Below are 23,978 nucleotides of genomic sequence, written 5' to 3' on the forward strand. Positions count from 1 at the left end.
GCAGAAGTCACGCCGTTTGTAGCTCACAGTCTGTCTTCGATCGGTCGCTGGTCCTCATCGCGTGTGTCTCGTGTTCTGCGAAGCAAGTTCTCCGGGTAATACATTCTACTATTGCCTACCACCCATCAGTCGGATTCACAATTCGCAGCAGAACCGTGCCAATCAGCAGTCGTAGTAAGGTTGCAGGAGAGCAAAGCTGTTCCAACTGTTCTGATTGAGAAGGTGTGGTAGGAGAACTCGGCACGGTTACACAATTTTCAGTGGCTGGAAGCAACATTTTTTCGCCTCTGCTGTCCACTATTGATTGATGAAACCGTGTGACTGGTTCATGTGCTGATTTTGCAGTCCGGGTTCCCCTAGTACAACTTTTTCATGGTTTACAACTGGACGGGGTGGTGTGTGCCGAATTGTGAATCTGGATTTGATTGGAAAATTATTCACATCCCTTTCCAACTGACAGTGAGCGGTGTGGAAGCGACCCGTGTTAGCGACAAATTACACGCGTGCGACTTTTAGGTGTATTGCCGTGCGAGAAAGTCAGCAGCGAACGAAGTGAAACCGGAAGTGTTCAGCTGTGTCCCCCTCCGAGAACTAGAGCTGCGATTTCATAAAATCCCGAACCCAACATGGCTGTGCTGCAATCGATAATCCTGGCCAGTGTCCTACTGCTGATATTTGTTGTGCAACGAGGTAAGATTTTTCTTCGGAAAAAAGGGCATCGGTTAAATCGATTTTCTACGGATTGCGATGAAACAAACATTTTAGATGCAGTGCAATGTAATTTGAGCATATTGTTCGAAAAGGATAAAACTTTTGAATCAGTAGTTTTCAAAGCCAATAACAAGCCTATAAATTTGAAAACACACGCACTGCAGGTTACCAGAAATAAAGCAATCGACACAAAGGACACGTTATGTAAGAAGGGTCGAAGTGTTTTATGCTGGAGACAGACGGTCTGACTTTAGGGGTGCCAGTGGAAGCGTGATGGCGACTGTGGGTGGGTGGTTTGGGTGGAAAAATTTGCCCGATCGATATCCTGTCGTGTGCTTTCCGTTGTTCGCTGCCGCTGCTAGTTCATACCGGTGAGAGAGTGTAGTGAGTAAACGATTAAGAGTGAGAAACGAAAAGTTTCCTTCGTGACTACTTTCGTACTAAGGGGGCCCGTTAGGGTGTATTTCCTGAGTGTACTCCGTTTGCTCTAGTTGTGATGTTGATTCAAGTGGCAAATTGCACTCGTCGTAAACAATCTCAATGGTAATCGATTAACTCCTTCTGGCGCGAAATTGTATATAAGCACATTATTGTACACTGCGTTCGAGAAATGGTGCTAACAAAGGGAGAGGATCTGGAAGAGTATTTTATGACTCGTATATTAATATTTACAGCAATTGAGGCATGCAAGCATATGTGCTGGAATTTGTGTATTGTTGAACTGTTCAGATGTTTTTTCGAGGTCAGCTTGAGTTTGCTGAAATCATAAAAGTATTGGAACATGGCTTGAGATAGGTACGAACTAGCGGACTACCTGTTGGATGTCAGCTGATTCGTTTATCATTCGTGCGCAGTTCTTACGAGTATCGGTTGATTAAAAGAGTGTTGTGGAGTACGCATGCTGGTCGTTTAGTGAGTCGCGGTAATTTGAAATTTACAATGAAATCAAATTCGACTGTGGAGTGTGAAACCAAATTGCTCACTGCGATCAACGTTGTACACATTTGCACTGATTCAATGTGATAGTACTTCTACACTTCACTGGATCAGACGTTTGAGCGTGAACTCACTGTATAAATTTTCAACATTTTCTGTTATTAAGGTTATTGAGTTTTGCTTGCGGATTGTGTGCAGATTCGTGGATTGTATGTCAAGCACAAGGAGTCGCATATCTATCCAAGAATTAACGGCTGGGGTCCACCAAAAGCTTAATAATACTGCACTAAAGTGCGGATTTTTATAGCTACCGACTTTAACTACTTCTTATTTTTATCAGCTTTTTGTCTGTAAGCATTATGGAGTTTGAAGGTTTGCAACTTTTTTCGAATGTGGCGCGTTTGTCTCATATGAGAGCGATTCTAGTTGTTCTGTTTCTCTGAAGCTAAATGTTCTAATAAAAAAACCTGTGATTCTAGTTAAATCTAAGCTTCAGTCAAAATATTAAATATTCTAAATATTGGAAGAACTTAAGAAAAATATGTAATTTTCACATTTTTGTCCTGAACATACTTTTAAAATCTATGAAACGATAATTCTAGTAAATTGATATTACGTTTTCAATTTCAGCTCTTCAGTATATGGCAGCTGACATGACCGCACTCATAGTTAAAAAAAGAAACACAAAATGGTTACATTGAAACAATTGTTATGGCACGCCCTCCTAACACAGCGTATATCTTATTCACGAATTTGTAAACAAAATTTTGAATGTTGGAAACTCCCTCTCTGAATTTCAAAACAGCAACAACAAGAATGTTCCTATATTACTTCTCTGCCCTGATTCGTTGCTAAATATTTAGGTTATGTATTTGATTCAGCGGTAAAAGCCTAGCTAATCATTTAGAACTCGTACACACGAAAAGAAACGGTAAATTTTCGGGATCCATCAAGTGGTAACTTTTTTTATACTATTTTTGAGACCCGCTTGAATCTTGTCCTTGATGCATAATTTTTCAAAATTGCTTATGATGAAGAAAATGGGGAGGATTAAAAGCATATGTTTTGCCTAAGAATTTATCAAAAAACTCAATAAATTAACGATTCAAAGTAATTAAACGGAACGCCAAGTTTTGTGTACGATTTGCTTTCAGGTAAAAAACAATTCCATTCAAAGTTATTTATCTCTATATATAATAGTCCAATTTGTCTGGAATTTTCAGAAAATGAAAAAATCGATATAATAAAATAATAGCTGTCTTCTAGATTGGGTTCGACAATATTTTGAATCCCTGACAATTTAGTTCATTCAGTGGACAAAAACCATGGTTCAGAGAAGAGGTGACAGCATTCCTCCTGATAGATAGCCTCTAGAGGTTCTCATGGTTATGGTAGCCTTCTGGGTGAAAAGGAGGTTAACATTAACCCTTTGCTCCACCAGCAATCATAATACTTGTTTCCTTTTCTAGCTAGTCTCTTCCGCATTTAGATGTCTTGTTGGATAGGGACCATATACTGCAGCTAAGGCCTGATTTATGATCAGTCCTTTGAACAGATATCATACCCTCTCACCAGGAAGTCCACCTTTTGCGTGTTCAGATTTCTGGGACCAGCAACTACTTGCTTCGGTTTTGCACAAGTATTTCTTCGAACTGTTATTTTTAGAGCAAAATATCGTTTAAAGCGTTCCTGAAGGGAATGCTTCGAATTCTCCTCACACTGTTTATATATTGGACATATCGAGAGATCATGTGGACTTCCCTAACAGTAGAGCCCCTTGTAATATCTCTTCCACTGGAATAATCCACATGATTCCCACCCCATTTTCCAAAACGAGTCGTATTACTACAATGGAAAGCTGTGTGCTCAACAGTTTGGAATTATTGCAGTTCCTAACCAAGGCGCAAAAAGCCGAATAGGTAGACGAATCTTTTAAAAGAGGAGATAGTTAGGTAAGCGAAGATCAACCGATAAGAGTGTGAGTTGACAAATGTCCTCCCGTCACCTGATACATTCTAGTATCTTTACTGGCTGAAGCATGGGATCTTTAAAACAGCGAACCCCGCGTTTCAACAAATCCGCGCAATTCAAACTCCAATCGGAAACGATCCCATCTATTTCGACCTGGTTAGCTGGTACATATACTCTGTACTGCTTCGCAAATGGCATGAATCCAGAAATATCATTTGCCTCCTTCAAACTATTTACCACCAACCTAAGCTTATCAAGGCGAATTTTTGATATTTCCGTTACAACCGGATATCATTACGTTAGAACTCAAGAAATCTCCAATAGAATTAAACATGTTTTGTCTTTGGCAAAGGAAAAGATCACGAAGGGCCCGCTTGAGGAGCATGGCTATGCTATAGCTTGAGCGGGGGAGTCGATTTTATATCGATATCCATGTTACCTCGAGCCGAGCCAATGTCATCGGAAGTAATTTTTGCACAGGCCTATTACTATGGTAGGAAATACAAAAATGCTGTATTGATAGTAAGAAATGATTACCCACACCTACATGGATCTATGATGATGATGGATATGATTTGAGGCTTGGTTGAGCTCCGAGATTAGTTCTTAGTAGGGTGAACTCTATCTTGAAGATTTTTCTGATCACGGGGATTAAGGTCATAAGGCCCTTCTCACTACCACAAGAGGATCGTGTTTGGGAACTTCGTGTGAGAGATGTACTCTACGACGCTGTTCATCTCCTTTTTATGGGATGTGAACAAGCCGGTTCCCTGCCAGCAAATGCCGTCGAACAACAGGTACATCTCGTAGTCCATGATCACAACCACGTTGTGCTTTGTAGCGAAGACTTCCTTGATGGGCACATTCAGTCGCTGCTTTAGGGTGGCTCCTTGCGCGTCCGACACGGCGGCCTGGAGCTTTCTCATGACGATGTCCATGAGTGTTAAATACTTTATGACCATCTGACCGGTTGCATCAACTTGCCGGCCAGAGGCGCTGGAGATTTCCTTCACATTGGCCTTCTTTTTCCGCTTCAGCGTTGGTTGCAGTCCAGTCACACAAAACCTCGATGCTTTCAACTTTCTTCAGGAGCGACAGGATCTGGTATATACTGACCGAAACAAAGTGCACCACGATTGCGGGTTTCCTCGCTCCGAGGTGGAGCCTGTGGTAATTGCGAACCATCGAACGTAGTTGCTTCACTGCTTTCGCAATGGCTGCCGTAAAAGAACTGATAGAACTGTCAATTTTTTCTGTATATTAGGTTCTTTACTGAATCAGTTAACCTCAGTTTTTTCGACAGTTGGATTGTACTGTTTACATGGACTTAGAAAAATTTGTGGGCAACTAGATTCGCTCGAATCTAGAAAATCGTAAAGAATTTTTCTAAGTCCATCTAAACAGCGAACTGTCAAAAATGAACATACAGCTCATTTGTGACGTCACCGTAAAGTATTCAATAGCCTATTGAGTTCTATAATGTGGTTTTCGTTTGAGGCGAAACTGAGTCAGTTCCTAACCCCAACTGCTGTCAAAATGTATGAACTGACAGCGGTTGGGGTTAGAACCTGACTCAGTTTCAGGTTCAAGCGAAATCGCCATAAGATGACGACATTCATGTTTTACCAGGGGAGTGTCACTCCTGTCATCCGCTATGGAGATATACAGACTTTGACAGTAGTCAACATATGATGGGCCTAGCCGCCTCTAGGCCCATGTCGCCCGTGCAATAGCATTGGGTTGTTTTGATTTTAACAAAGGCTAGGCTAGGATAAAATGGCTGCCTAACAAGGAGCTGTGTTTGACAATTCTCGGTGGTTTGTTAGTTGCGTGAGTTCGAATATAACGGGTGCTCATCTTTTACATTTGAACTCACATAACTCCAATGTAAACAAACCACCGAGAATGGTCAAATGAAGTTCAACCAGCTCATTTTGTGGGTTTATGTCGGTTGGTGTAAAACCTAATTCATATTAATAGACGATTCACCGTTTAACCCATCACTATTTGATTGCATGAAAAATCAGTGAACTTTGCCTTTTTCTAATTATGCAAGTGTTATTTGGGATACCTGAACGGTTCCGGCAGAGGCGGGAAGGTTGTGACTCTTTCGGCTGATTACTTTTTAGGTGGCATTGGATTTGTTGATTCTTGTTGAATTGTTTCCGCCCGGATTTTGTGTAGAGAATTTTGAAAATCCATGACGTTTATCAGAATTAGGTTTTCACTTTAGGAATCTTGATTTTTTTGTGTAGGCTTTTTTCCGTCACGGAAAATGAAAATCCATCTCCTATTTGAAATACATGGGGAGCAAAATCCTGCGATCAAATTCCTGAGGTCTACAGTAGCCTTTAGCCCTATGACGCGAGGTAGATTTGAACCGATCATTTTTTTACAAATGGTCCCAGGCATGCAACAAGGATGCCTGCTAGACGGCTTTTTGGCACACTTCAAAACTTCTAGAATTCACTCGCCCGCGTGAGAGATGGAGTACTGATTGAAAGTGATAGTGTGTATTTCCGGTTACAAAATTATACTGAATCAGTTCCACAATCAAATGCAAATAGATGATTTGATCTATATTAACAGCCTGGAACATTTTGTTGAACATGATAACGTTAAGGTCGAGAACCTTGTCTATACAGACGATGGTACGGTCGCGGTTCGACTGCACGATTCGTCTCCGGGTACACCTGATACTGCAACCCACAGACTCATGTTGCCATACTGTGAAGTAGTCTTCATTTAATTTTCGGTATTGCCAACGGTGTTTAGCTGCACCGATCTATTCCTTCTTTCGTGATCCTGGAACACGACACCCTCTATGCATAGACTACGTTGTGCACTTATGACAATCTAAGCACCACGAGTCAGATTTATGAACAATCTGCACACTACGGAAACCGTCAAATAAAATCATTAACCACAACCAATACAAAGATTCCGCCTTCGACACGTAATATTTTAATTTTCTTGATTCGTTTTTTTTTGGTTTGGTTCATTACTGCAACTAAAGCCGTGGGTCTTTTAAATATTTACCTTAAGTTAAATTAAACCAAAACAAGCCTGCATCGGATTTCGTGCACTTAATTCTCAATTACGAGTGGAGATTTTCTTTCGCAGCGGGAAAACATTTATCTGCTCGCCTAGTGCAGCTTGAGAGTCACGTTTCTCTTGCCGATCACTCCAATCATCCAATCTCCTTAATGTTAATGTCGAATATCGTTATTTTTGAATTGTACAGTCAAGTAGGAGGAAATAGTTTTTCCGAGTCGCATCCTCTTCGCAAGAACACCGTTTGGAATACATTGGAAGTATATGGTATGCCGGATTCTACTTCTCGGAATTTCGATATGTATTTTGCGTTGCGCTCACGGGGGTACGCGAAGATAGGTCAATATAGCGTTACATCTTTATGATTATTTTCCAATTACATGGTATACTTAAATCTAACGCTGCCACTTTCAAGCACGTGTTTTAAGTTGTTATGTAAAACAGTCCTCTCTGCTTGGCCTAATATGTTGAATGATATCAGCACTGCATTGTGCAGAGTATGATACTGAAGATAGGCAACTTCCGTAAGTCTAAACTCCATTTTCAAATTAAAAAAATATTCCACCTTACGAATACTCCGTCGAATGGATCATAATTTGAAGGCACTTAGGGCGGTAAGAACAAATACATTTTTTCCTTTGTTCTTGAGAAAATGCACACTTGATTGAGAGGCTACTAGTTATCGTTCGTTTTGGCCGTTTGTAGCTTAGACTCACACAGAACGAGGAAATAATTTGACAATCGAATTTAAATCACAGACGAGCAATGGCGGTTAACCATCAACGACTTCTTCGCTACACCCGGCATCCCACAAGGAAGCCATCTCGGTCCAGTGATATTCCTCCTCTACTTTATTGAAGTCAACAGCCAGAGCGCAGTTACCGGACTCCAGCGTGTGTTTAACAGTGTATCGATGGCTTTTGACTTCAATCTGACAAGGAATTCGATAAAAACTAAAATAATGTGCATTCTGAAATGTAATTAGTTTATGTAACCACCATTGGGGCTAAGGGGTCTGTTGGTGACGGTACAACAAAGAAAACAAATAAACAAAACAAATAGACTACACAAAATTCATTTGTAGCAACAATCAGTCACACCAAGAAAGACGCATATGCCAAGGAAGAAGGTCTTACGACCGTAGTAAAAAATCGAAAAAGCAAATGAAAACAATCGCCCCTGACCTTCAAGATAGCAATAGTGATGATAGTATGGACAAATATAACAGTCAGATGGATGGTTTGCAGCACATCATCGTGGGCTTGTGCTACGGCCGGATGATTGAACGGGATGTAAAAAAGCAAAGCCTTTCCGATATCGAACTTTTGTTTGAGCAGACCTCGTAGCCGATTCTTAGTATGCAGAACAGTTGCACGGTTAGTGCTACGATCCTATACACCACAAAGGATCCTTCCTGACGGGGGATCGAACGTTCGATGAATGGATTACGCTCTGAAACGTCCGTCAGGCAGCATGCGATACGATCGAATAAATTCTCTAGTCGCATATTTCATAATAATCGGAACGGTTGTAGTGGGATTGGGCCATCCTTTTATTTTGCATCCTTTACCGAGTACTTTAGGTGACTTCTGGTAGCGATAGTTCTCAAAAGAAAAACCGTTTCTGGCTATGGCGGTAAAGTTTTTTCGCTTCTTCAGCAACCGAAACATTTTCACGCTTGGGCAGATCAACTTCTGCTTGTACTCTGCCCATAAAAAAATGAACTTTCAAAAACTGCATCGTCCACCAATCTATTCTTAGTCTCGGTGTCTGCTTAAAATTTGGATGAAATCGTCCAGCTATTGCACAGTGGTCCCAAAGAGCAAAAAAGGGGGTTTTTTAGATTGCGTAAAAACGGTTGACTTTAGCAATATGGTGTCTTTGAGAAAGTTTCTTGGAGTAGAACTCCCCTTCTTTCTGTCTTATCAGATTAATGATTAATTCCCCTAATAGTGAGTTACGAAATTTATTTTCTCCAATAATTCAGATAGACAAATACTTACTTCAGCAAAGTTGTAGAGAAACTCGTTACAAACATTTTACCCGAAGACTTCAACTCTCTATCTTTTAAGGTTTTTGAGATATGGGACATTATTTGTAAAAGGCCCCTTAAAAACAGTTTTTTCATCATAAGTTTTTTTCCATTATATAAATGTTCTAAAACATTGTTTGGACTATTAAACTGCATTACTTTGCCGAAGACGGAAACTTGCTATCGCTAGTATGTGTGGAGATATTCACGTTTTTTGATTGAAATTAGCTCTTTTTCCAATGCCGATAACTTTTAAACGGGCAAAAACGGGCAAACCACTTTGTAAACAAATTAAAGTGCAAGAAAAGCACAACAAATGCTGGAAAAATCAGATCTCCCCAAGGCGGCCCTCTATGGAAATACTAGAGCCTAAGTTTGTCCATACTAGAGCTTTTCCGGCATTAAATACATCACCATATATTACTGTTAGTTTTTTTATTTCGATTATAGATGTTTTAACCTTTGTTTACAAAGTGGTTTGCCAGTTTTTGCCCGTTTAAAAGTTATCGGCATTGGAAAAAGAGCTAATTTCAATAAAAAAACGTGAATATCTCCACACATACTAGCGATAGCAAATTTCCGTCTTCGGCAAAGTAATGCAGTTTAATAGTCCAAACAATGTTTTAGAATATTTATATAATGCAAAAAAAACTTATGATGAAAAAACTGTTTTTAAGGGGCCTTTTACAAATAATGTCCCATATCTCAAAAACCTTAAAAGATAGAGAGTTGAAGTCTTCGGGTAAAATGTTTGTAACGAGTTTCTCTACAACTTTGCTGAAGTAAGTATTTGTATATCTGAATTATTGGAGAAAATAAATTTCGTAACTCACTATTAGGGGAATTAATCATTAATCTGATAAGACAGAAAGAAGGGGAGTTCTACTCCAAGAAACTTTCTCAAAGACATCCTATTGCTAAAGTCAACCGTTTTGACGCAATCTAAAAAAAACCCTTTTTTGCTCTTTGGGACCACTGTGTATTGGACCAAACCGAAGTTTGAATGGAACTTTCTTTTGACGAAATGTACTATCTCGCATTATTTCCGTTAGATGACACTGTATACATTATCGCTAGTAAGAGTATGAAAGATGATTTTATTGACAACTTCGTCGAAGACTACACAGATCGATCATATTCCTCTAGGAATTGTTATCAAACTTTTAGCGCAGTCGCAAAGAGCACGGAGTCTGATAGCGCGTGCTGATTAATCATTAGTCGATTCCCATTAACGTATTATTTTTATGTTGTAGCACTGGGAACTGACATACAAGTAAAGTTTTCAATGTGTGTAAGAAATAAAACTGCCGTTTTGAAATGCCACCTGCAAGTAGCAACTTTCCACTAGCCGGTGTTACGATCGGCCAGCAAATGCTATACTGGCGTTGCGTGCAAACTTGGATACAATATTGATTCAAGGAAGAGCAAGGAGTTGAAGGAAGAAAGTTCAAGAAAAGCGTATGAGCAAGCTTAGAGTTTCCCGGCGACTTAACCTTTTGTCTTCTACACGTAGGAGTCACAGAAAATATCCACACTAAGCACTAGTATTTTTTGTAAAAAAAACGATTTGGTTTAGTTAAATAGTTGCCATCATTTAGCTTAAAAGTCTTGGTTCAAACTTTCATCACATAGAGGACGTGAACGCTACCATTCCAAAAGAGACACATGAAAAGAATGAGTTTTTTGCAAATTTTATGATCGATATTTTTCAGTAGTTTTTCGCAATTTTAAGGGTTCAAAGATAGAACGGGGACGGGACGATTAATTGAAAATTTCACTACATATTTCTAACTCTCTCGTATCAACTGCATCGGATAAACCCAAAACCAGTGCATGACTTAATTACCCAATTTAGAAATCTTTGAACAGCGTGGTTGTTCTACAAGTTTTAGTTTCGTTGCACTTCTCTAAATCTTCATGAAAACTAAAGCATTATTTTAACGTAGTTCGGATTTTTCATTCTGCAGCCTATGAATATATTTAAATTTAGTTATTTAGACTACCCACGTTCAGGGATCAACCTGGAATCAAATTGCTTTTAAATGAATCTATTAACCCTTTCATGCCCAACTTTTTTTTTCTAGTGCATGTAGGGTTTAAAACTATTTTTCCTTGAAAACGGTGGGGTCAAGAAACACGAAAAGCCTATTTTCATAAAGATAGGTGCTTCCATAGCAGTGCTAGAAGCTGGTCAGTTTTTACCTTCTAATACTCAATACAATTCTCCTAGAATAATTACAATAGTCCAATTACGTGGAAAACGTAGCCAATGACAGTCTAAATTGATAATTTTGGTCAGTTTTCAATAATATTGCACCATAACGAAGATATATGAAAAAATCATTTTCCGTCAACGTAAACTGTCCCTGGCAGCACTGCTCCATCGGAATACAATCAGATTAATTGCAATAGCTTCAGTTCTAGAGTTGATCCTTGTAACTGTTAGTACTCAAATTAAAGGCAATAATCACATTGAGCCTTACTTGTTTATGTGAGCAAAAGCAAGTTATAGCTGTTTAAAAACGTTGTTGTCCACAAACAACATGGGCATGAATGGGTTAATTGATCTGCACTGTTTCAAATCACTAGGCATTCCCTCCCCCGGCAAGTCGCGGTTGTGTCCGATTCTGAATAATCAATGTCAGCAGAACGCAGAACGGAATACGTTTGTGTTTGCCACGAATAATAAATAAACACTGGCTATGTATAGACTATAACGAAGTACTTCTTTTGAATTCCATACATTCATGTTGACATTGCGGAATAAGATGTGATGTGCGAATATAAGAAAGTGTTCAGAAACTAATTAATTTAATAAATACGCAATGTGTCCCTCTGGATGGAGGCTCCTGGTCAAGTGAAAGGAAATAATATGTTGAAAACCAATGCCCACGTTTCACGGATGAAAATGTGTAGTCTTCTGCATTAGGCAGGGAAGTTGTTTCATTTGGCCTGTATATAGGGTGATGAGCCCATTTTCGCCATGTTTCTATTACCACTCTATCTATTTGTCGTTGTTAGAGTTGGTCGTTGGTTAGAGCAGCGTCTGCCATCTTTGTTCAACACATTGAGTCAAATGGTGGCGCAACAATAGGGACACTCGATTCGAGTTTTCGTGGCATTCAAACACGAGAATTTTCCTGTTTTCATGTCATTTGTGTTATTATCTTGGTTTTCAACAACGAAGCAGAGCAGAGCAGAGTTATTGTAATTTTTTTTCGTATTCCATCGATTGTAGACTGAGAAATTAATTAATTAGTGAGGCACCCTCCTTAGTATGGTGAAAATAGGCACTTTACCCTATGTGATCCAAAAAGAACATTGTTGGAAATTCGCAATTTTTACTTTTATTTTTGGACTGTGTGTTTCCGCACGCTATTTTTTGTTTTCGCTTCGTTAATCACAAGCCGGTGACGCTAGTCCCTACCCTACTTATGTTTAACTGACGCACATTTTTTGCAAAAAACTGATTGTGGATAAATCACAGTTCACGGACAACTCTAAGAATAGATTTTCCTGTTTTCCCTCGTCCGTATTATCTTGTTGCGATATATAGCTGCGTTTCTGTTCAATTTCATGGCTTAATTCGATTGCATATATTATCGTTACAGTTGAAACCTGAAAAATTCAACCAGAGACAATCGTTTTTTCTCATGTTTAGTACATAATCCATGATGTTTGGAAGTAGTGTGCTGTATAGCGCATCATTGTACGAATACAGCGCGCTACTTCTGACATGATTCCATTGCTTATAGCCAGAGAAGATTCGATTGTCGTTGGTTGGATTTTTCAGTTTTCAACTGCAACCAGAATACCGTTCTAGGCCCATCTACTGATCAATAAGCAGCAGTGGCGCAGCCAGAAATTTGGCATGGGGGGGGGGGGGTGTGGGTTAATGAAAATCGTTGCTTTTCGAACATGCTGAAATTTAACGTAAGTTTGATAAATTAGTTTCACTAGTTTAATTAGTTCAGAAACACAATTAGTCTAGCATATGCCTTTTATAATATGTCAATGAAGCCAGAGAATGCAAATGCAAAGTGCAATTTTAAAGTGGAATAAATGTTCAAAAACTTTTGTAACGGTCAAGATCATATAATTTCGAAACCATCAACTTTGAAAGTTTACCAACCTAGAAGAAGCTATTCAACATAAAAAGCGTTTTGTTTGATATATTAATGTTGATGATTAAATGTCCTAGAAGTAATTATGGAGGCATCTTCAGTAAAGTTGTTGATAATGTCATTTTAAACAACTTTGTTGAAAATATGACAGCTACACAACTGCAATATATCGAGATATAAAACTATATTCTGGTGTAGTGGGCAAACAATCTATTTCTTTTTTATCCTTTTAATTGTTTGCCTCATCAAAATTGTGGATGAGATTTTAAGGAACCCCTACAACAACATAGATTTATATTGCTCGTACAAACATATGGATAAATAGTACCCTTTATTAAGTTACTCCAACTTAACCGTTACACAACGTCGCGAAAGAAAAATCTTTTCAAAATGTTGAATAAAAAAATGTTGAAACTTGGCAGTGTAGGAGGCAAATACATTAACAGGGTCCAAAATATGTAGGGGTCCAAATTAGGTTGGTTACCCTATATATTAAATGCGTGATTGGTAACATCAGTTCCTCGAATACACACAGACAGAGTAGGGGCCTGCACAAAATCGTCTACCATTTCTAGGTTCTAGGAATTCCTTATTTAACCTCGGTCACATTAACGTACATCCTACAGTCTACTGCATGTAAGACTTCATCTAACTGGATCGTTTGACTGCTAAAATTTCATTTCTACACGCGTGACATTGATATATTATTATTATTAACAGATTAAGGCCGAAGTGGCCTGTGCCGTATACAAAAGATTCCTCCATTCCACTCGGTCCATGGCCGCGCGTTGCCAGCCACGCAGTCTGCGAAGGGTCCGCAAATTGTCTTCCACCTGGCCGATCCATCGTGCTCGCTGCGCGCCACGTCTTCTTGTACCGGTCGGATTGCAATTGAGAACCGTTTTCACCGGGCTATTGTCCGACATTCTGGCTACGTGCCCGGCCCACCGTAGTCGTCCGATTTTCGCGGTATGACAGATGGGCGGCTCCCCCAACAGCTGATGCAACTCATGGTTCATTCGCCGTCTCCATGTGCCGTCTTCCATCTGGACTCCACCGTAGATGGTACGCAGCACTTTCCGTTCGAAGACACCAAGTGCGCGTTGGTCCTCCACGAGCATGATCCAGGTCTCGTGCCCGTAGAGAACTACCGGTCTAATCAGCGTCTTGTAGATGGTCAACTTCGTACGACGGCGAACTCTGTTCGACCGAAGTGTCTTGCGGAGGCCAAAGTAAGCACGATTTCCTGCCACGATGCGTCTACGAATCTCTCTGCTGGTATCATTGTCGGCGGTCACCAGTGCGCCCAAGTACACGAACTCTTCAACCACCTCGATTTCGTCGCCACCGATGCAAACTCGAAGCGGGCGGTTCTCATTCTCTTCTCGTGAACCTCTTCCTATCATGTACTTTGTCTTCGACGTGTTGATGGCAAGTCCGACGCGCTTGGCTTCTCTTTTCAGTCTGATGTAGGCTTCCTCCATCTTCTCAAAGTTTCGTGCAATAATATCAACGTCATCGGCGAAGCCAAGTAGCTGAACGGACTTTGTGAAAATCGTACCACTCGTGTCGATCCCTGCTCTTCTTATTACACCTTCCAGCGCGATGTTAAATAACAGACACGAGAGACCATCACCTTGCCGTAACCCTCTGCGTGATTCGAAGGGACTCGAGAGCGTCCCTGAGACACGTACTACGCACATCACCCGATCCATCGTCGCCTTCACTAATCGCGTCAGTTTGTCCGGGAATCCGTACTCGTGCATAATCTGCCATAGCTGATCTCGATCGATAGTGTCGTATGCGGCTTTGAAGTCGATGAACAAATGATGTGTGGGCACATTGTACTCGCGGCATTTCTGCAGTACTTGACGAAGAGCGAACACCTGGTCCGTGGTAGATCGTTCGCTCATGAAACCCGCCTGGTACTGCCCCACGAACTCTCTTGCAATTGGTGATAGTCGACGGCATAGTATTTGGGAGAGTACCTTGTAGGCGGCGTTCAGCAGGGTGATTGCTCGGTAATTACAGCAATCCAGCTTGTCGCCCTTTTTGTAGATAGGACACACGACACCTTCCATCCACTCCTCCGGTAAAATCTCCTCCTCCCAAATCTTGGTAATCACCCAGTGCAGCGCTTTAGCCAGTGGCTCGCCACCGTGTTTTAGTAGCTCGCTTGGTATTTGGTCAACCCCAGCGGCTTTATTATTTTTGAGCCGGCTGATCTCCTGGATTTCTTGGAGATCCGGAGCCGGTAGTATAATGTCTTCCGCGCGTGCTCCCAGGTGCGTTACCGTGCCATCCTCGTCGTCTGCTGCATCGCCGTTCAGGTGTTCTTCGTAGTGCTGCCGCCACCTCTGGATCACCTCACACTGGTCCGTGAGAAGATTCCCGTTTGTATCTCTGCACATGTCGGCCTGTGGTACATGGCCCCTGCGTGAGCGGTTCAACTTCTCGTAGAATTTCCGTGTGTCTTTAGCGCGGTACAGCTGCTCCATCGCTTCGCGATCTCGGTCTTCCTGCTGGCGCTTTTTGGTCCGAAAAACCGAGTTCTGCCTGTTCCGTGCCTGTTTATATCGCGCCTCGTTCGCCCTCGTGCGGTGTTGCAGCATTCTCGCCCATGCTGCATTCTTCTCTTCGATTAACTCCTCGCATTCGCCGTCGTACTAGTCGCTTCTTCGGTCCGGGCCCACCGTACCTAGTGCAGTGGCTGCGGTGCTACCTATGGCGGATCGGATATCTCTCCAGCCATCTTCAAGGGCAAGTGCGCCTAGCTGCTCTTCCGTTGGTAGTGCCACTTCCAACTGCTGCGCGTATTCTTGAGCCACTCTACCATCTTGTAGCCGCTCGATGTTTAGCCGCGGCGTTCGGCTTCGACGAGAGCTATGCACTGTCGAAAGTTTTGAGCGCAAGCATACTGCAACCAGGTGGTGGTCCGAATCTATATTCGCACTGCGATAAGTGCGGACGTTTGTGATGTCCGAGAAGAATCTACCGTCGATTAGAACGTGGTCGATTTGATTTTTTGTTACTTGGTCCGGTGATCTCCAGGTGACTTTGTGGATATCTTTGCGAGGGAAGAAGGTGCTTCGGATTACCATTCCACGGGAGGCTGCGAAGTTCACACATCGTTGGCCGTTGTCATTTGATACGGAATGCAGGCTGTTAGGCCCGATCACCGGTCTGTACATTGCCTCCCTTCCTACCTGTGCGTTCATGTCGCCGATGACAATTTTCACGTCTCGCAGAGGGCAACCGTCGTATGTCTGCTCCAGCTGCATGTAGAACGCTTCTTTCTCGTCGTCGGGTCTCCCTTCGTGTGGGCAGTGCACGTTGATGATGCTGTAGTTGAAGAAACGGCCTTTGATCCTCAACTTGCACATCCTTGCGTTGATCGGCTGCCACCCGATCACACGTTGGCGCATCTTGCCCAGCACTATGAAGCCGGTTCCCAGCTCGTTGGTTGTACCACAGCTCTGGTAGAAGGTAGCCGCTCGATGCCCGCTTTTCCACACCTTCTGTCCCGTCCAGCAAAGTTCCTGCAGCGCCACGATATCGAAGTTGCGGGGGTGTAGCTTGTCGTAGATTATCCCGTCACATCCTGCGAAGCCGAGCGATCTGCAGTTCCATGTTCCGAGTTTCCAATCGTGATCCCTTATTCGTCGCCTGGGTCGTTGCCGATTGTTCTGGGTCGTATTCTCTTCTGTATTGTTCGTTATGTGGGTTTTTTAAGGGCTGTCTCGCCGGTGGGCCATCGTGCCAGGACTGCTTAAGGTCCCACCTGGGCACCAGGACAGGTTTACACCTTCCGAAGAAGGGTAACCCCCCCTTCCCTGCCAGCATACGACCAAAGTTCCCACCGGGGTTGGTTACCCGATCTTCACTAAGGTTACTCGTATCCCAGTCGACGCCACGAGGAGGCCAGGGCTAGGAGTTACTGGGCAAGAAGCTAAGGACCGCAAGTGGGGTCTATTTTATGCCTTCAGGTACAAGAGGCTTACGCACTGCCCAGTCATTGCCGACCAAATTGACATTGATATAAGGATGAATGAATATAACTAATCAAGACTGTTCGTCTTGCCCCACCAGTACACATATTTTTTAAACGTTTGTACTTATTCACACATAAATAAACCTACCTAATATTTTCCACGAAGATATCATTTAAGAGTTATTTTATCGAAATATACGAAAAAATCCGCGAATGAATTGATTTTTTCATCGATAAACCTTAAAATCGGAAACTTGAAAATTACATCCGCACGAAGCTGCACTACTGATTATCAACATTTGCTTCAATTGTACACGTTTAGCAGTATTCAAGGCCTGCTAAATGTTTCATAATTCAAGGTTACCCATAATGATAGGGTACACATACAATACAATTGAAGTTTTAATATTATAGCCCTAAAATAACCATGTGTCCGTTTTACCCCGCCTGTCCATCTTACCCACAGTTCCCCTATGGTTTTCTCAAAGTGATCGAAATAAACATTCTTTGTTTTTTGTTCATACGGCGTTTTCTTTGAACACGGTTGCGCAGAATTACCACCACTATCAACTCAAAGTATTTTTGATTCGATTTCAATCACTCTGTATACAAGTAACTTTGTGTATTTAAAAATTAACGCAATCAATAATACATTCTAATTGTATCAACCAACAGGTGATGCGATCAAATGCTTCGTGTGCAACAGTGCAGAGGATTCGCAGTGTTCGTACGACATTCCACCGATGGACATGCAGACAGATTGCGACACCTACAAGGATGGCAATAAGTATACCTTCTGTCGGAAGATTGTCCAGTCGATCGAATTCTCCGTCAACAATCGTAAGGATCTGGATGCTTTTAACGGCATGGTGTGCTCAGATGACGATTGATTTGCTTTATTTTCTTACAGTTCCTCCGGATACCAGAGTGATCCGTGGCTGCGGATGGGATGAATCTTCCTACAAGGTTGGCATTGGTTTCGTTTTTCGCGAGCTACAGCTGAAAATAATCGAGTTTTTCTCTCCATTTTTGCATTTGTAGGGTAAATGTTATCAGCGTTCCGGTTTCGGAGGTCGTCAGGAGGTCTGTGCCTGCTTCGAGGACAACTGCAACGGTGCATCATCGCTGCATGCCACCCTCGGACTGTTGCTAGCTGCTGCCCTCGCCTTCTTAGTTCGTGCTTAATCTCGTTGTGTGAAGATGGAGAAAGATTTAGTTTTTGATAAAACAACACTCCCTTACCGCTGTTTATTCTTATGTTGATTGAATTTAGAGTAATGTTACCGACTATAGAAACGACTAATGAACAACAACACTAATTTAAAAATGCAGAATACTATAAGCAGTTGATAGATCCGAGCATAAGGACACGCTATGAAGTTAGTAGGCATTTTATAATCTGTTCAGAAACCTATGCTATATTGGAAGGCGTATGGTAAGAATCGAATAGATTAAACAAACATCATATTTGATAGTATAAATACAAATCGAGACGATAATGACAAAACCAAAAATCCAGTTGCGATTATTTTGTTCCAACAGTCATTGGTTTATTTTTCAGTTACACGACCAGATTAGCTGAATGATTTGTAAATTCGCTCATAACGGATTAGTTTTTTAGAAGTCTGCCTAAAAATAAATAAGCAGTTTGAAACGAAAGGAATTATGTTTCGGTTCCGTCCCAGAAAGAAAAATAATCAAATGCAAAGTGTTCAGTGAAGGTAACATTCGCTCGTATGATGTTTTTAATAATTTGTTCACTCATTGGCGTGCAAGGGCAGTCGAAGGTGAAGGTGATTGAGCTGGTGTTTGGTACTCGAAGACAAGTATTGGTACTAGCAATATTATGTAAATATATGTACTGTAGTTTGTGAGTGTTCAGTTTTAAGTTTAGCAATGGTCACAGTTTGAAAATGGAGGTACATTCAAGAAAAACCTTTTGAACATTATGCTAAGTTCGAGTATAGACTACCGGAATAAAGACAAATAAAATAAATTATTTCGGTTCAAGTTAACATGATGATTTGTTCAGGATGAGGTTTTAAATCGGTTTTCATTGGGACCTCCGTGAAGGCAAAAGAAATGTAAAACCTGTGCTGCCAGTATATTTGTTTCTGTTGTAGCTATTGCGCTATATAGTTAGTCGGAAGAACTATCGAAAATGATGAATGTGAATTAACTAAACAAGTAACATTCGCTTATAGTAGAGATTTATCGTAACTGTCAACAAAAAAAAACATATAAATACTACGATGCTAAGAAAATACGATGTTAAGGGGTTTCTGTTAGTGATACAGGACTGCCCGTGGAAGGAATGAGTTCGCCACATTTGGGACGCTTAGCACTTGAAAGTGTATTCCTTCCACCAGTCGCTTCACCTCCCGTAATAGAATCTACACGTTCATGTTACTTAGTTAGTGAGCACCCATTGAATCTAAATTTTATTTTCTACTAATATCTCGGTCAGGAGAAGATAGTATTTATTTTACTTTTTATACGAGATTAGTAGTCGGTGCTGGCTTAGCGGTAAAGCATTGTATTTTGCTGATCAGAATATTTTTTGGAACATAAACGGAAAGAAAACTAGCGTTCTAAGATTCACAATAGTGTTATGTAAGAACAAATTAAATAAACGAAAATATACTGCTTTATACGCTGAATGAAATCGAACTTACAATAGAACAGTGTTAGAATTTAATAAAATGTTTCAAAACAAAATCATAAAACACAAAAAAGAAAACGAACTTGTAGAGTTAAGCAAACTATAACTTCGGTATATAACTATACCTACATCCTGTCGTTGAATGTTCTGAAGGAACAGATAGATCGGCTGCTATGTTTCGCATCCTACTTCGAGTTTAACAAAAAAAGAACCAGTTCATCAACCTGGAATGCTTCGTTCTAAGCGACATAAACCAACTTCCGGAAAACCCGCAACTTACATCGCATTTACAACTACTCTCTGCAACCATCGGATATCGTTCGCAATCGTTTTTCAACAACACAATTTCTTCGAAATGTTTTATTTAGACATTTTACTTTGCTAAATGAAGGTTTTCTTTGTATTACAAAATTGAATTCAGAAAAGGCTTTAAGAACAGGATCGGTAATTAAAGATCTAACAACATCAAACACGTTTAGGACAAATAAATAAGAAAATTCAGTTTTAGTCTAACAAAATTACAAGTTAACTTATTGGAAAGAAATTTCCCTGACACAGAATTGCGCATGGTCAGTGTCATCAACGTCTAATACTTATGTTTATTTGGTCGTATTCTTGACGTATGCACATTCACTTGCTAGCACATAGCTGAAACACATTCGGATGCGCTGCAAAATTTGGAGCGGCTCCCCATGAAAACGAATACCAAACCGGAAGTGGTTGATTGAACGGAATCGGCTAGCAGTCTGGTTACAGGTCGCGTTCGTATATGGTGTATGCATCAAACATCCCCGCAATAATCCATGCTGTGCGAACGAGATGTAATTCAATTTGTACCAATCAACCACGACATGCCGGTGGCTATTGACCTTGACTATGGTTTACGATTATATGCTGAAACTGAACTGAATGCCATAACGAGTTGATGCAATTTGGGACAATTGTAAGAGATTTGTTGCTATTCAAAGGTACGAGGAACAGGATTTGGATTAACGAGTAGGAATGGATTGGTTTGGAAATATTATTCTCTCATCAAATGCGTGTACGTTGAAAATATTTGTCATAAAATTAATTGGGTTTTCGTTTTCGGTGTCAACGCGTTCAGTTATCAATTAGGTTCCTAAAATGTATCATATTGTGTGATAATCGAAAAGATATTCAAAAATTTGAAGGCACGGATAGAACATGCTCCTTAAAACCAGCTTCAGTTATATTAGAATTTAAAAATTGGATATAAACTTCAAGCAAGGGGGAATGTGAGGTTGGTCTGAGATGGGGGGTGAGATAGTTGAGGAAGGTTCTGAGAGGAAGGAGGGGGAGCAGTGGATGGGGGTGCAACAGCCAACTTCATATTATACCATCCATTTGTAAATTGTGTAAAAATTGGTTCAGTCATCACCAAAATGGCTTCAGTTCTGGATTATGTCCGGAACCCGGGACTTCCGGAATTATCGATAGTGGACAATTTATTCCAAGAATCTTTGATCCACCATCAGTGATCTAGGCCAGCGAATCGAAGTAATTTTATGTTCATTTCAATAGATTTTAAACCTATGAGGCACTACGATTGTACCTGTTTATATGAGAAATTCCTATGTAACCGCAACAACCAACCTGTAACTCGTAACCAAAAGTTAGTACCTACTGAATAAAACTCAATAGCAGTCAATGGAAGTATTATATTTTTCATGTGAAATCAAGTTTGTAATAATCGGAAGAGTTCGTTGGAAAATAGGTATGCCATTAGCTTAGAAATTTAGCGAGTTCAGGAATCAGAAACCAGAATATATTGGCTTAAATGGCCCCGTATGTAGTCGGGGACTTGTGCCTTGCCGTGTGTTTTCATCAGAAGGAGGTGTTGGGAAGTAGTATTAGAAAGAAGCAGGCTCGTGCGCAGAAAATTCTCAAGGGGGGGGTGGGGGGGAGTTTGATTTTTTAACGTTTATTTTAAAAGAAACGTACAGAAACCCTCAAACTTTGAAGATTTATTCAGAAGCCTGGACCTAGCCTTGTGAACCAGACAACTTTGCTCAACAAATTGGGTAAATGTTTGTTATCGAGAAGGAGTCATCAAAAGACACCGCTGCATAGTGGTCGGAAACCACAAAAACGTGAACTTAATTCACTAGAGGCCAAACCATCGAATATATTCACAAGGTATCTTTGGACAAATTGGTCGAAAGAATATTCCCCACAAACTGATAAAAATTAGACATGGCTTACTACGATCAAATTAAAAAAAAAACTTTTTATGCTGACGAGGTAGAAAGTTGGTGTCTTCGACAAAGTTTTAGAAATGCTCGTAATAAAGAATTTTGTTGAACTAGTTGAACTTGTAGGATTTAATGTTATCGATTTGTAAAGCGTTTTCAATGGCAACACTCTCAAATTTAGTTTTTTAATATAACCTTTTCCACTGTGACTTTTCGTGCAAACCGTGCTCCAGACAAATGTGGAGGCATTAAAACCACATAATATTGTTGAAGACTGTAAGTAAAAATACACAAGTAAAACGCTTTTAATCCACCTAACAGTGTGATGAGACATTTCTTATAACTCTTATCACTTTCTTCGGATATTATATCGTTTGAGAACATTTAGAACTTGATGCTTCGCGATATTTTTGATAACACATACTACATGGGATAGTGGCAGGACTCAGAGAATCGCTCAAATCAGCATAGGACAACATCAGTGCTAGAAATCTCAAACCAAATCAATGGGAAAGCGAAAAAATGGCCCATAAAATAGACATACAAACGAATTATTGCTAATGCTCTGTTCATAAAGTATCTAAATTCCTCAATCAATGCATTGTGGTGGGAAAACTGAATTTTCCTAAAGGGGTTATGTATGTTGTACTGAGCCAAAAAAATCGAATTTTTTTTGGAATCGATTTGAAGTACTTCACTCAAATTTCCAACGCGACTGAGAACTAAGAAATCAACGTTTTTTTTGAAAAAAGCGATACTAGCAGTGACACCATTCAAATAAAATCAACAGTGAATATTTCCAGACTTGGTTTTATTTCCTATTTAAAAACTATTGTGTTTTTTACATCCTAGATTGAATGATTCAGTGATCAAAACCCAAAACTTCATGAAGTATTCGAAATTATTAAATTAAAATTTGTGTTTGCTATTGAAATTGACAAAATGATAGTATATATAGTATATAGTCCCTTTGGCGATTGTTTACTTTTTCGGTCCCACCTAGCATTGAAGTATCGCCCTTACGTTTTTTACAATACCAATTTTACAATTGGTGGGGGTTTGGTGAAAATCGATCTTACTGTCCAAACGGCATAATTCCGAAACCGTATTTTTTGAAGTTTTAAAATTATGCAGAATTAATTTTTCAGAAAATAGTAACAGAGTTCGTGTCTTTAGCGAATTTGTTGAGACTTTATTGTAGTCATGAATATTAACCTGAGAAAATTCACCATAAATACTTCTTGGACGATATACCTTCAAAATTATTTTATCAAATGATGCGCTGTTTAACGTTTGTAAAACTCATCGAAGATACTAAACCTCCGAAATTGGCGGTTTCAAAATGATGTTATCTTGACCTTAAATTACTGTTTTTGAACATTTGACCTATACATATAATTGGTCATACAACAAAAATCAAATGCTCATCAAAATCGATCAGGACCTGCTAGAGTCGAATGGAAATCGTCATTTTTCATAAATTTCTCTCTACATTCGGAAAGTGTTATCCTCGTTATTAATCATATTACGTTTTCGTCTCAACTCGACGCATTCCCAAAATAAAAACCTGTTTTAATCCTCTTAGTGGTGCAATTGTGCTTTTCTCATTTGTCCAGACTACGATTCCATGGCTGGTTATGTTCAATACAATGGTGGAAATGAATATTACATGTTCAGTACGATTTGCACATACGTACAATGGATCGACATCCACGATCTTGAGATACTATGTGATACTGAAACATCGCTTGAAACCAGCGGCGGATCATGGAGAAAGATCCGGGAGGTCCGGGTCCTGCCGAAAATTTTCAGCTTGTTAAGAAATTTTAAACTAGTTGTAATTTTAAAGTAGCAACCCCTCACGGTACTCCCTCCGGGCCGGTATGATTGACGATTTTTAGAGTGATTGCATAACCTTTCTATATGAGAAAGGCAAAAATGTACCAAAGCCCAAAAAAATCAATTTTTGTCAAACATTATTTTTTTCGAGTTTACATCAAATCTCAATGTTTCATGCATTTTAAGGCCATTTGGCATCAAAAATACAAATTTGATTTTGAATTTTTTTCATTTCAGTTTATATGGGAATTTGCTGTGTGATTGCACTCTTCAACTCGTAACTCCGGAACCGGAAGTCCAATCAATAAAAAATTCAATTGCAGCCGATGGGAAGGTTGTACTTTTCATTTGAGACTAACTTTGTGCAAATCGATACAGCCATCTCTGATTAACAGAGGTCACATTTTTTTCCACATACACACATATACATACACACAGACATTTT

General features: G+C 40.2%; 1 protein-coding gene across 6 annotated transcripts; it reads left to right on the plus strand.

Moving 5' to 3' along the window:
* LOC131678703 (uncharacterized) lies at positions 1–19,999 on the plus strand. Of its 6 annotated transcripts, none has more exons than XM_058958968.1 (5): positions 1–95; positions 461–690; positions 17,495–17,659; positions 17,730–17,785; positions 17,861–19,999. In XM_058958968.1, exons 2-5 carry the CDS (start codon positions 627–629, stop codon positions 18,002–18,004), a joined length of 429 nt encoding a protein of 142 aa, XP_058814951.1. In that variant the 5' UTR covers positions 1–95; positions 461–626; the 3' UTR covers positions 18,005–19,999. The 6 variants fall into 6 exon arrangements, with proteins under 6 accessions (XP_058814951.1, XP_058814954.1, XP_058814955.1 ...); XM_058958971.1 differs by having other exon boundaries at positions 36–174; XM_058958972.1 differs by having other exon boundaries at positions 53–179.
* The last annotated feature ends 3,979 nt before the right edge of the window (positions 20,000–23,978 follow it).

Source organism: Topomyia yanbarensis, chromosome 2 (assembly GCF_030247195.1).
Source record: "Topomyia yanbarensis strain Yona2022 chromosome 2, ASM3024719v1, whole genome shotgun sequence".
Lineage (NCBI taxonomy): Eukaryota > Metazoa > Arthropoda > Insecta > Diptera > Culicidae > Topomyia > Topomyia yanbarensis.

Excerpts from the sequence above, each read along its gene's own strand:
- LOC131678703 (XM_058958968.1), top strand. The coding sequence starts at position 627 with ATGGCTGTGCTGCAATCGATAATCCTGGCCAGTGTCCTACTGCTGATA. Across the intron at positions 691-17,494 it reads GATATTTGTTGTGCAACGAG|GTGATGCGATCAAATGCTTC; the intron begins GTAAGATTTTTC and ends ATCAACCAACAG. Across the intron at positions 17,786-17,860 it reads GGGATGAATCTTCCTACAAG|GGTAAATGTTATCAGCGTTC; the intron begins GTTGGCATTGGT and ends TTGCATTTGTAG.